Below are 13,174 nucleotides of genomic sequence, written 5' to 3' on the forward strand. Positions count from 1 at the left end.
CCTTGTGCTTCTCCCTCCCATTCCCCCCCCTCCCCTCACAACCCTGGCACTGCCTTCTTTGCCCCTTTGTTTTCCCTGAATTTCTGTCTTGCCTCTCCCGCCTGCCAGGCGTGCATTCCCTCCCAGGAGATGCGCCGCAGCCTCCTGCTTCATTGTACTTCCATGCACCAGCTTATTTGCTGGTGTAGCGGCTCCTCTCTTGGACAGGTTCCCTATTTAACCCCGTCTGCCTCTTCCCCGCTCCCTCGCCCCTGTCATCTCTGCCCACATTCGTTCCTGCCCCTCTCAGCTCTCTACTCGCATTCTAGCCCATGTGCACTCGCACTGCCTGTCCAGACCATTCTTCTGGATGTATTTGTTGGCCTCCTCCAGGGTGTCGAAATAGTACTCTTTCCCCTGGCATGTGACCCATAACTTGGCAGGGTAAAACATGCCAAACCGCACCTTGCTTTTGTATAGGGTGGTTTTAGGGCTGTTAAATTCGGCCTGGCACTTGGCCGGGTCTGCCCCAATGTCTTGATACAAGCAGATGAAATGTCCTTCCCACTTCACCCTCTCGCACCTTTCGCCCATCTCAGGATCCATTCTTTGTCCTGATACTTGTGGAACTTTACAATTATCGGCTGCGGAGATCTCCTGACTCTGGGCCACTGCCGAAGCGACCTGTGGGCGTGGTCCACCTTCGGGTGTTTGGCGAAGCCCTCCTCACCAACCGGTTTCCCGAGCTTTGCCGATATATAATCCGTGGGGTTCCGCCCCTCCATACCTTCTGGTACCCCACAATTCTTAGGTTTTGGCATTGACGACTGTTCTCCCGGTCGTCTATTTTTTCTAAGCCCTTCTGGGCCCTGATTAATCTTACCACGATCCCATTCCCTTGCTTCATGGCAGCCTTCTCGAGGGCTCTCGCCATCGATCTTTGGGCCTCAAGCCGCCGCTCCATTTTGGACATAGCCTCCCTCATGGGGGCCGTTGCCGCCTCCACTGCTGTCTCAACGGCTGCCAAGAGGTCTGCAGCTCCTCCCTGTGGCTATGGGGCTTGGAGGTGATGAAGCCGATAAGTTTGTCCATCAGCTTGGGACTGCGCTGAGAACTCTGTGGAGTTGGTCCTTCTCGGTTCCGTGCCACCTCGTGTGGCTGCCGGCTCTGAAGCTGCGGTACCACCCCCCCCCCCCCCCTGCTCTGAAGCTGCGGTATCCTCCCCTTGTCCTTGCTGGCTTTTCCGCTGGGCGGTTGGCTGTCTTTTCTATTTCTCGTTGATGCGGTTTGCGGGGGTTAGGCGGTGTGTGCGAGGGATGGGAGTGGGGTCGTGAATAATTTTGGTGCCCAATTGATGGGGTTAAAATGTCATATTCAAGGTTTCACACCAGGGTCACCTTGCGTGCGACCGGTCAGCTCATGGCTGTCACCAGAAGTGATCATGCAGAGTTACATCTCCGCCTTAAGGAAAGCCTTAGCCACAGGAAGAATCATGCTGCAGTCACCTTAGTTTAAACCATGTATTGCTTACTTTGTTCCAAACTTTCCCCACTCTTGTTATATTTAAAACTCACAAATTCCTTTACACCCAAGGGATTATGCTTTCCAAAATCCCAGGCAAGCCCCCAATTTGTTAAGAATCCACCTGATGTTAATATGAGGGTATCCCAAAATCCAGAAGAGTAACTTGGAACACTGGTTCTTCACAGCGTATATTTTTAATTTGGTATATTGTGAGAAAAATGTGAACCAGGGTGGAATATTCCAGTCGTTGTGTGAACCATTAATAAAGAACATTTATTTAAAATAAAAAACAGGAAGACAATAATACACTACAACAGTTAAGTACACTGATGGCTATACACACACTGTGTTACAGGCAGTTACCACTTGGTTCCCAACTACCTATGTCTCCTGAACTCTGAGATGCCTCCTTGTTCCCAACCAACATCCATTATATAACTCTGAGCCAAATCCAGCAGATAGTTACCATGTGCTGGTTATTTGCCAAGTTTGGGGAAACCGTACTCAGTTTCAGCAAAGGCGAAATCTGCTACTTCTCTTCGGGAGACTTTTTCTGCAGCTGGGTGTGGCTGTGATGGTTTGTTTGCCTCTGTCCTTGTCACAAGCATTATGTTATTGATATATCATTCTTTCCCTTTGATGTTATCCACCCTGTGGAGTCAGCTTTTAGCATATACATATCACTTTCCTTATCTCTCCACTTTGAAGTTACCTCTTCTAAACCCCATTGTTATCCTCTAGTCACATGGGTAAACACTTGCTTTTCTCACTGATGTGCAAATTTGCATCTCAAAACCTCTTCAGATAGTTGCCATTATCAACTCCCCGTTTTATTTTATCCCCATTTCATTTTCCAAATCTTAGTTTTCCCCAATTATTAACATTTCTGACAAAAGTTTATTAATGAAACAGAACATGGTTAAAAATACAGAAAATGACTTGAGGATCAAAGACAACCAGAGTAAAAGGATGTTCACAATGTTCTGGACCCAAACTCTTTAATTCATCTGTAGCCTGTTCCCTGCCCTCTTTGTGGAACACCTCCGCTAAGTCCACAAGCATGACCCTGACCTTCCGCTTGGTGCCATTAGAATTCACCACCTAGCTCTCAGGCTCACATTTCTGTCCTCGGCCTGCTGCAATGTTCCGGAGAAGCCCAACACAAGCTGGACGAACAGCCCCTCATCTTCCCATGAGGCACTTTACAGCCTTCTGGACTCAACATTGAGTTCAACAACTTCACACCCTGAACTCTCTCCTCAATTTTGATTTTTTTTTTTTTGCTGAGTGTCAGTCTACATCTTGTTTTCATGGGGTTTTTTTTGCTTCCAGACAGAGCTGTCCTTTATTCTGCCATTAACACTTACTCTGGACCAATGTTTTTTTTCTTTACTACAACCATGTACTGAATGATCTGTCTGAGCTGTCTGCAGAACAATACTTTTCACTGCACCTTGGTACATGTGACAATAAACAAATCCAATCCAATCCATTGCCTCTACCTTTGCCTTTTGTTCCAGGACATTTTAGTCTTTTAATCTCACCCGCCCTCTAACCAATCCCTGACTTTCTCTTTTGTTCTACCTGACCCTTCCCCTTTCTCAACAGTATCAGACCCATCACATTTCTCCCCCTCTTTAGTTCTGAAGTAGAGTTACATTGGACGTGGAATGTTAACTCTGTTCTCTCTCCACAGATGCTGCCAGGTCTGCTGTGTTTTTCCGGTTAATTCTGTATTTATTTAACTGTAGTGGGGGGTAAATACTATTTACTGTCCGGGATAAAATATATGTCCTTCATCAGCTTCTGTGGATCATTTCAGTGGAAATGTGCTCTCCCAGGCTCAAAGAGCATCAGCCCACTGAAAGAAAGTCGTGAGACCGACCAGTCCAGTAGAAAGAAACCTCCGACCCTCCCATTTCACCAAGTGTCAGAATGAACATGGTTCAGTCCTGGATGTGATTAACAGTAGCAATAACAGCAGCATCCAACTCTTGTCATCACTTGTGAAGTCGCTGGTGTAAATGCAGATTGGCCGATGTTTTAAACCTCTGTGCAGTGAGAGCAGCGGAATGGTCTCTCCTCAGTGTGAATGCTTTGGTGGATCATCAGAACTCCAGCACTCCTGAACCCTCTCCGACAGTCAGAGCATTTAAAGGGGCTCTCATTGGTGTGAGTGACATTATATTTCATCAGACTGGATGTCCAAGTGAATCTCTTCCCACACATGGATCAGGGAACGGTCTCTTCACAGTGTGAACCCGCTGGTGTGTCAGCAGGGTGGATAACCGAGTGAATCCCTTCCCACAGTCAGAGCAGTTGAATGGCCTTTCTCCAATGTGAATTTGCTGATGTTGCCACAGTGCAGATGATGTTTGAAACATCTTTGTGCAGTGAGAGCAGCTGAACGGTCTCTCCTCAGTGTGAATGCGCTGGTGGATCATCAGTACATGAGAGCTTTGGAAATCTCTCCCGCAGTCAGAGCATTTAAAGGGTCTCTCATTGGTGTGAGTGACTTTGTGGGTCAGCAGGTGGGATGACTGAGTGAATCCCTTTCCACACACAGAGCAGGTGAATGGCCTCTCCCCTGTGTGAACTCGCTGGTGTGTCTGCAGATGGGGTAACTGAGTGAATCCCTTCCCACAGACAGAGCAGGTAAACGGCCTCTCCCCAGTGTGAACTCGCTGGTGTGTCTGCAGATGGGATAACTGAGTAAATCCCTTCTCACACTGAGCGCAGGTGAATGGATTTTCCCCAGTGTGAACCCGCTGGTGTGTCCGTAGGCTGGATAACCGAGTGAATTCCTTCTCACACTGATAGCAGGTGAATGGCCTCTCCCCAGTGTGAACCCGCTGGTGTGTCCGCAGGCTGGATAACCGAGTGAATTCCTTCCCACACTGAGAGCAGGTGAATGGCCTCTCCCCAGTGTGACTGCGTCGATGTGCTTCCAGCTCTGATGGGGTTCTGAATCCCTTCCGACAGTCCCCACAGGTCCACGGTTTCTCCATGTTTTGGGTCTTGTGTCTCTCTGGGTTTAACGATCAGTTGAAAGCTCATCCACACACGGAACAAATGTATGGTCTCTCTCCGGTGTAAATGGTGCGATGTTTTTTCAGGCTGTGTAACTGTTCAAAGCTCTTTCCACAGTCAGTGCTCTGGAGCACTCTCGCTCGGCTGCGTGTTCCTTGGTGCTATTTCAGTCACACTGATATTTAAAATCTTTTCAGCTGGCAGTTCAGGCAAACATTTCTCCTTTGAGGTTCAAAGCCAATGATATTCAGGGCCTGCTAAATCGAGTGACTCTGTCAGATCAAGACTTGATATTTGAGTTTTCTGTGTCTAATTCCTCCTTGCCAAATATCCTGCAAAAACAATTTACAAAAGACATCACTGTCAGTACAGGATAGACATTCAGAACAGACAATTTGAGTTTTTTATGGAAAATTCTTCTGTTTCTTATTTCCCAAAGCTGTAAATCTCCATCCCGCACATTCCCCCTCTATTCTCACTCTGTTCTCACACTGCTGTATCTAATATTCACCTTCCCAATTTTCCTGAAGGTGCTGATTCAGGTTGATTGACAGATCCATGCTCACTGCTTCCTGTCCTGGGCACAGAGATCATAACAAATCGGGGCTGCAGTCAGCCATTCAGCCCATCAAATCTGCTGAACCATTTAATGAGCTAATTGACCGATCTACCTCAGCACTATTTTCCCACACTATTCCCCCATATGCCTTGATATCTTCAATATCAAGAAACCTATCAATCTCGGTCTTGAAAATACTTACAACACCAGGTTAAGGTCCAACAGGTTTGTTTCAAACACTAGCTTTCAGAGCACAGCTCCTTCCGCAGATGATTCACCTGAGGAAGGAGCACTGCTCCGAAAGCTAGTGATTCGAAACAAACCTGTTGGACTTTAACCTGGTGTTGTAAGACTTATCATAGAATTTACAGTGCAGAAGGAGGCCATTCGGCCCATCGAGTCTGCACCGGCTCTTGGAAAGAGCACCCTACCCAAGGTCAACACCTCCACCCTATCCCCATAACCCAGTAACCCCACCCAACACTAAGGGCAATTTTGGACACGAAGGGCAATTTAGCATGGCCAGTCCACCTAACCCGCACATCTTTGGACTGTGGGAGGAAACCGGAGCACCCGGAGGAAACCCACGCATACACGGGAAGGATGTGCAGACTCCGCACAGACAGTGACCCAAGCTGGAATCGAACCTGGGACCCTGGAGCTGTGAAGCAATTGTGCTATCCACAATGCTACCGTGCTGCCCTCTTACTGTGCTCACCCCAGTCCAACGCCGGCATCTCCTCATTTTGAAAATACTTGATGACTGAGGCTCCACGGTCTCTAGGGGAGAGAATTCCAAAGTTTCATCCTCGAGTGAGGAAATCCCTCCTCATCTCAGCTTTCTCTCCATTTTCCTGCCTGTTCCCCATAACCCCCGACTCCCTGGTCAATCAGAAATCTGTCCAACTCAGCGATGAATATATTCAGTGACCCCCAGACTCCACTGGTCCCTGTGGAAGAGAATTCCAGAGACGAACAACCCTCTGAGGGAGGAGATGACTGGAAATATATAACGTAGCTACAGGTCAATATTACACAGCTATAAATTATAATAAATGTACTTCATTACATAACCATCAATAATATATCTAATCTGCACCATTTAACAACACTGGACATTTCTCTGATATTAATTTACTGTCGGTTGAGGGAGAAAAACCCGACAACAGAACCTCCTCCAGACAAGGTTTCCAGGCAACCGGCTGACGGCTCCGGTCAGAGCGAGAAGCCACTCGGTGATCTCCCCCAGACCCGGGACTGCGCATGTCCAAGAGAGAGGGGAAGATGCGCATGTGCGGAGGAGAGCCCACCCCCTGACCTTCCTGCTGATTTGGTGACTAATGGGAAGAGGTGCAGGACCGGAAGGACTCTGTTGCTCCAGCCAATCAGAGCGCGGGCTTTGTGTGACTGAATATTCACACAAACTAAAACCTCCTCCTGTCTCCATCATCTGTGAGTAAAACACTTTATTTTCTCCCCTTTCCATTTCTTTTCTCATTCTCACCTTCAATTGGTCACTTGCAGCAACTGAAGGGAAAGGAAGTGAATCCAGGGAGGGTGCAGACTCTGGAAAGGTTGGCCCAGGTCTCTCTCTCTCTTAAAGACATTGGCATCCTTTGCTCCCTCAGCTTGACACATTTATTTGTCTGGCTAAAAGGATGGTCTCCTTCCCAATGTTCACAATTAAAGGGCTGGTTTCCCCAGGCGATGGCTGACATTTAAGTGGACATCTAACTAATGTAGGACAGAGATATGCCTAGTGTTATATGCTACAGATTAGATATATTATTTATGGTTCTCTTATGGTCTTATAGGAACAGGAGTAGGCCATTCAGTCCCTTGCACATGCCCCACCATTCAAGGAGATCATGGCTGATCTGTGACCTAACTCCATTATACCTTTTTCTTTCCTTGTTTTCTATAAATTCAGAGTATCCAATAATTTTTTTTGCAATAAGGGACAATTTAGCGTGGCCAATTCACCTATCCTGCACATCTTTGGGTTGTGGGTGTTCGACCCATGCAGACTTGGGGAGAATGTGCCTAACTCCATATACCTGCCGTTGGTCCATATCCCATCAAATCTTTGTTCAACAAAAATCTATAGATCTCATTTAAAATTAACAACTGATCCAACATCAAATGCTGTTTGTGGAAAAGAAATCCGAACCTCTACCATCCTTTGTGTGAAAATGTTGTTCCAAATATCGCTCCTGAACAGTTTAGCCCTAATTTTTAGACTATGCCCCAGATTTAAAATCTCCAACCAGTGCAAATTCATGCTCACAGCTCCGAAACTTCACATGTCCAGGTACACTACCAGGAGACCAGGCTGCGAATCCCCAAGGTAATGTTATTATACTCACAGTTCCGATACTCTGCCTCTCCGAGTCCACTCCCTGGAGACTGGGCCGCAAATCCCTGAGGTAAGGTTTTTACACTCACAGCTCTAGTACTCAGTCCCTCCGAGTCCGCCCCCTGGAGACTAGGCCGTGAATTCCCGAGGTAAGGTTTTTATATTCACAGCTCCGATACTCCGTCCCTCCGGGTGCACTCCTGGAGAGTTAGGCTGCGAATCTCTGAGGTAAGGTCTTTGTACTCACGCCTCCAACACTCAAGGGGTTTACAAACTCAGTGTCGCAACCCGCGGGTGGGTAGTGGGCAGGTTTTGGGAGGATCGCGGCACTCGTTCGCGGCATTTCCGATTGCGAGAGGAACGCCCAACGGTTGAGACCGGCTTGTAAAATGCGAGCTGCAACGGACTTTCGAGATTGCCGGCCATCCCATGGATAGCACTGTTGTTTCACAGAGCCAGGGTCCCAGGTTCGATTCCCTGCTGGGTCACTGTCTGTGCAGAGTCTGCATGTTCTCCTCGTGTGTGCGTGGGTTTCCTCCGGGTGCTCCGGTTTCCTTCCACAGTCCAAAAACGTGCAGGTTAGGTGGATTGGCCATGATAAATTGCCCTTAGTGACCAAAAAGGTTAGGAGGAGTTATTGGGTTACAGGGATAGGGTGGAAGTGAGGGCTTAAGAGGGTTGGTGCAGACCCGATGGGCCGAATGGTGTCCTTCTGCACTGTATGTTGTATGTTCTAAGTCCGCTCCACGAGCAGACCACGAATCCCCAGGGAAAGGTTTTTTACTCAGCTCCAAAAATCCAGACCTCTCAGTTCTCACCCTGGAAACTAGGAAAGGTCTTTATATTTACTACTCTGATGCTCCGCCTCTTCACATCCTCTCCCTGGAGACTAGGCCTTGAATTCCCGAGGTAAGTGTTTTGTACTTACTGCTCCGGCACTCCACCCTCTGAGTCCACTCCCTAGGTATGGCAAAATAGGTATTAGAGACTAGGTATTGGGAAACGTGAGAGAAAAAAATGTTCTCTAGAAACTAGAAATCTCTGTTCTGAATTTCTACCCTGTACTGACAGTGATGTCTTCTGTAAACTCCTTTTACAGGATATGAAAAGAGGAGGAATTACAGACAGAAATCTCAAACATAACCTCTCGATCTGACAGTCACCAGATTCCTTGGGACCTGAATATCATCGGCCTTTGAATCGAGAAGGGGAAGGAAAAATGTTTGCCCAACCTGTCAGCATCAAAAGATTTTAAACATAATTGTGACTGGAAAAGCACCGAGACACACACATCCGAGTGAGAGGGTTCCAGAGTACTGACTGTGGAAAGAGCATTAACCAGTTACACAGCCTGAAAAAACATTGCACCATTCACAGCGGGGAAAGACCGCACACGTGTTCTGTGTGTGGACGAGGCTGCAACTGATTTTCTGACCTGCAGAGATTCGAGGAGACACAAAACATGGAGAAACCGTGGATATGTGGGGATTGTGGGAAGGGATTCAGTGCCCCATCTCAACTGGAGATTCATCGACGTATTCACACTGGGGAGAGGCCATTCACCTGCTCTGTATGTGAGAAGGGATTCACTCAGTTATCCCACCTAAATACACACCAGCGTGTTCACACTGGGGAGAAGCCATTCACCTGCTCTCAGTGTGGGAAGGATTTCAGTGATCCATCCGGCCTGCGGTCACACCAGCGCATTCACACTGGGGAGAGGCCATTCAGCTGCTCTCAGTGTGAGAAGAGATTCAGTGATTCATCCACCCTGCGGACACACCACCGGGTTCACACAAGGGAGAGGCCGTTTAGCTGCTCTCAGTGTGGGAAGGGATTCACTCATTCATCCTATCTGAATGCACACAAGCTAGTTCACTCTGGGGTGAGACCATTCACCTGCTCTCAATGTGAGAAGGAATTCACTCAGTTATCCCACCTACAGACACACCAGCGGGTTCACACTGGGGAGAAGCCGTTCACCTGCTCTCAATGTGGGAAGGGATTCAGTCAATTATCCAGCCTGCAGACACACCAGCGAGTTCACACTGGGGAGAAGCCGTTCACCTGCTCTCAATGTGGGAAGGGATTCAGTCAATTATCCAGCCTGCAGAGACACCAGCGAGTTCACACTGGGGAGAGGCCGTTCACCTGCTCTCAGTGTGGAAACAAATTCACTGAGTTATCTAGCCTGCAGACACACCAACGAGTTCACACTGGGGAGAGGCCGTTCACCTGCTCTCGATGTGGGAAGGGATTCACTACATTATCCAGCCTGCGGAGACACCAGCAAGTTCACACCGGGGAGAGTTAACTCAGTTGGCTGGATGGCTGGTGTGTGGTGTACAGCGACTTCAACATCATGGGTTCAGCTCCCGTACCGGCTGAGGTTATCCATGAAGGCCCCACCTTTTCAACATTGCCCCTCGCCTGAGGTGTGGTGACCCTCAGATTCTATCACCACCAGTCAGCTCACTTTCTCAAAGGGGAAAGCAGCCTCTGGTCCCCTGGGACTTGACGACTCTTATTTCACACAAAAACAACAAACATAGATTCCTTTAAGGAGCAAAAATCCAACAGGAAAAGTGATGCAACCGTGTCTAACAAGAAATGTTAAAGATTCCATTTGATCAAAGAAGAGACTCATAAAGTGGCCAAAATAGCTGTACGCCTGAGGATTGAGAACTTGTTTTAGAATTCAGCAAAGGAACAAGAAACTGATAAAGAGAAAATAGAATATTAGAGCAAACTGACGATAAACATAAAAACCAACTGGAAAAGCTCCGATACGTATGTGAAAAGGAAAAGATTAGCAAAGACCAATGTGGGTCCATTCCAGACAGAGACAGGAGAGTTTATAATGGGGAATAAGGAAATGGCAGAGAAACTAAACAATGTGTGTCTGTCTTCATGGAGGAAGATACAGAATTTGTCCCCAGAACACGAGAGAACCAACGGACTAGTGAGCACGAGGAACTGAAAGAGATTAGTATTTGTGAAAAAGTAGTACTGGAGAAATTTATGTGGTTGACAGTTAATAAATCTCCAAAAGCTGCTGCTCTACATCCCAGAGTGCTGAAAGAGGTGGCTGTCGAGATAGTGGATACATTGGTGGTCATCTTTCAAAATTCTATAGATTCTGGAATGGTTCCTGCAGGTTGGAAGGTGGTAAATGTAACCCCAATATTTAAGGAGGGTGAGAGAAAACGGGGAACCACAGACCCATTAGCCTGACATCAGTAGGAGGGAAAATGCTACAATCTATTATAAAGGATGTAATAACATACAAATTAGGAGCAGGAGTCGGCCATTCGGCCCCTCGAGCCTGCTCCACCATTCAATAGGTTCCCGGCTGATCTGATTGTAACCTCAACTCCACATTCCCCCCGATAACCTTTCACCCCCTTGCTTATCTAGAATCTATTCAACTCCATCTTCAAAATATTCACAGACTCTGCTTCCGCTGCCCTTTGAGGAAGAGAGTTCCAAAGATTCACGACCCTCTGAGAGAAAAATTTCTCCTCTGCCTTAAATGTTCAAGTTCTTACTTTTAAAGTGACTCCAATTTCTAGATTCTCCCACAATCTTTAATCTTTTTACGATCAGTTCCCTTTAGATTATCTGACGTATCTTTGACCTCTTTGTGCTTCTCATCTGGAGTCAACTTCTCCAAGATGTCTGCATTTTTTTGTTGGCTGTTCACAATAGGTGTGCTCTCGACTTATTTGTTCAGTGTTGCACTCTCATTGTCAGCCTCTGTACAGTCCAGCTTAGAACTGTCAGTCTCGCCGTTATCCTGCACACATTGTATGCCACCCGTGATCACTTTGTCACTAGTTGCAAATAAAGTTTTTTGTTTTTTTAATTAAGATAAACATTTTATTTTTAATGTGATTCTTTGGCCCCAATATTTCCAAGATGGCGTCCAATGGACATCCATCAGAGAACAGATTGAATCAACAGGTTCATTGTTGAAGGAGCCACTCTGGCTACGCATCCAGCAGAAACCTGTTGTACACAATGTTCTGAGTGACATCAATAAGTCCCTTTTTGTCAACCCAACTACAATTATTGTTTCCTCATATCTGTAGAGATTAACCATATCAATTATTATATCAACCATATCTTATTGCAACATTCAGACCACGAGAAGTTTATTAACTGCCCCACGTCCGTAGAGAATCTTTCACAATCAGTGGGACTTTCAGACTCATTGTTGGAAGGAAGCAGCTCAAATGCCAATTAGGTCATCTTCAGGTTCTGGGTCATTCAATGGCGAGCTGCCCAAAGTAGGAAATAAACAAAGCTTTTGGGATTCCAAAGACATTGGTGAAAAATCTTTCAAAAATTGTGTTTCCAGTAAAACAGTTTATCTGCATCAATTTCCTCATTCATATAATCCATTTTGCAATAAAGTTCTGGCTTATTTTGGTCTTTAACACAGTTACTATGGAAAAGAGATGCTCCCATATGCTCAGTTAAATCCCTTCCTTCACCTTCACCATACACTGTGGTGGCCAAATATTTGCACAATTGCTCCAATCTACTGCACAAATGCTGCATGTCCAAATGGTTGATCAACCAGTTGCAAATAAAGTTGATAGGCCTTCATAGTCTTCCTCTTCTGGCTCATCATCTGTTTCATCACTGTCCTCATCAGATGACTGCGGCATCATATCTCGTAGCCAGTTACAATAATCCTTTGTCTTCACGCTGTCTGGAACGTACAGTCGCTCAACGAGGTTCAGGGCTTTGCACACTTTCACTCCCAATATGGACTCTCACTTTGTGTCCACAATGGCGAATTGCACAATGTGACTTTGATTATGCACCCATGCTTCTAGGTCACATACCCCTCGCATTTCAATCGCATTCTGCGCATAGCCAATCAGTTGTTCCAGTCAAACAAAAACTGTTGGTTGAACTCTTAGGTGGTTCAAATCGGAGAGGCTGAGGAGATTGGCACTCGTTCCCGTGACGAGTTTGCAGTTGATTAATGTGGCATTCAGCATCACTGGAATTGTCCATTTGTCTTCAATGATATGTGGCCTGTATGAGCAGGTTCTTTGAAGGGATGGAGAATAGGTGTGGGCGGTGTGTGGGAGGGCCCGCAAATCATGTCCACATGTTTTGGGCATGTCAGAAGCTTAGGGATTCTGGCAAGGATTTGCCGAAGTCATATCCACGACATTGAAGGTATGGGTGGTTTCGAGTCCAGAGGTGGCGGTTTTTGGTGTGTCGGAAGACCCGGGAGCCCAGCGGTTGAGAGAGGCTAATGTTTTGGCCTCTGCCTCCCCGGTAGCCCAGAGATGGATCTTATTGGTGTGGTATGGGTTAGTGACATGGCCAGGTTCCTCAGGCTTGAGAAAATCAAGTTCGTCCTGAGAGGATCAATGTTAGGGTTTGCCCGGAGGTGGCAGCCGTTTATTGGCCTCTTCAGGGAAAATTAAGTGTCAGCAGATACAAAATGGGGGGGGGGGGGGGGGGGGGGGTGGAGGGAGGGAGGTAGGGGCAAAACAGACTAATAACACAACAGAATTAAAATGAATAAGTTGAATTGAATTTCCTCATGGAAAGCCCAGGAGGTTCTGGGATGACATTGCTGTGGGGCTGGAAAGAAGGGAAAATCCCTGCGCCGGTTGCAAATTTCTTCAAACATCCACATAACCACCTCCTCACAAGCCCAGGGGGGAGGGATGGTTCCTGGTAACTGGGAGCTTATGTAC

At 46.9% G+C, this 13,174-nt stretch overlaps 2 protein-coding genes and 1 long non-coding RNA gene across 3 annotated transcripts in view; 2 read left to right on the forward strand and 1 right to left on the reverse strand.

Annotated features, from left to right (window-relative positions):
- Positions 1-12,064, forward strand: part of LOC140418014 (uncharacterized) — a 110,493-nt gene extending 98,429 nt beyond the window's left edge. The window contains exon 11 of the mRNA XM_072501445.1: positions 8,876-12,064. Within this exon, the coding sequence (XP_072357546.1) occupies positions 8,876-9,762 (887 nt within the window). The 3' untranslated portion in view covers positions 9,763-12,064. The remainder of the gene's footprint in view (positions 1-8,875) is intronic.
- LOC140422239 (uncharacterized) overlaps positions 1-13,174 on the forward strand; it is a 262,902-nt gene that overhangs the window by 202,309 nt on the left and 47,419 nt on the right. The gene's annotated exons all lie outside the window — the stretch shown is intronic.
- Positions 1,751-6,333, reverse strand: LOC140422287 (uncharacterized). Its single transcript, XR_011947361.1, has 2 exons — positions 6,192-6,333; positions 1,751-4,865 (listed from the first exon to the last, which is right to left on the reverse strand). It is a non-coding gene; the product is annotated as an uncharacterized lncRNA (long non-coding RNA).

The sequence above is a fragment of the Scyliorhinus torazame genome, chromosome 5, assembly GCF_047496885.1.
Source record: "Scyliorhinus torazame isolate Kashiwa2021f chromosome 5, sScyTor2.1, whole genome shotgun sequence".
Classification (NCBI taxonomy): Eukaryota; Metazoa; Chordata; class Chondrichthyes; order Carcharhiniformes; family Scyliorhinidae; genus Scyliorhinus; species Scyliorhinus torazame.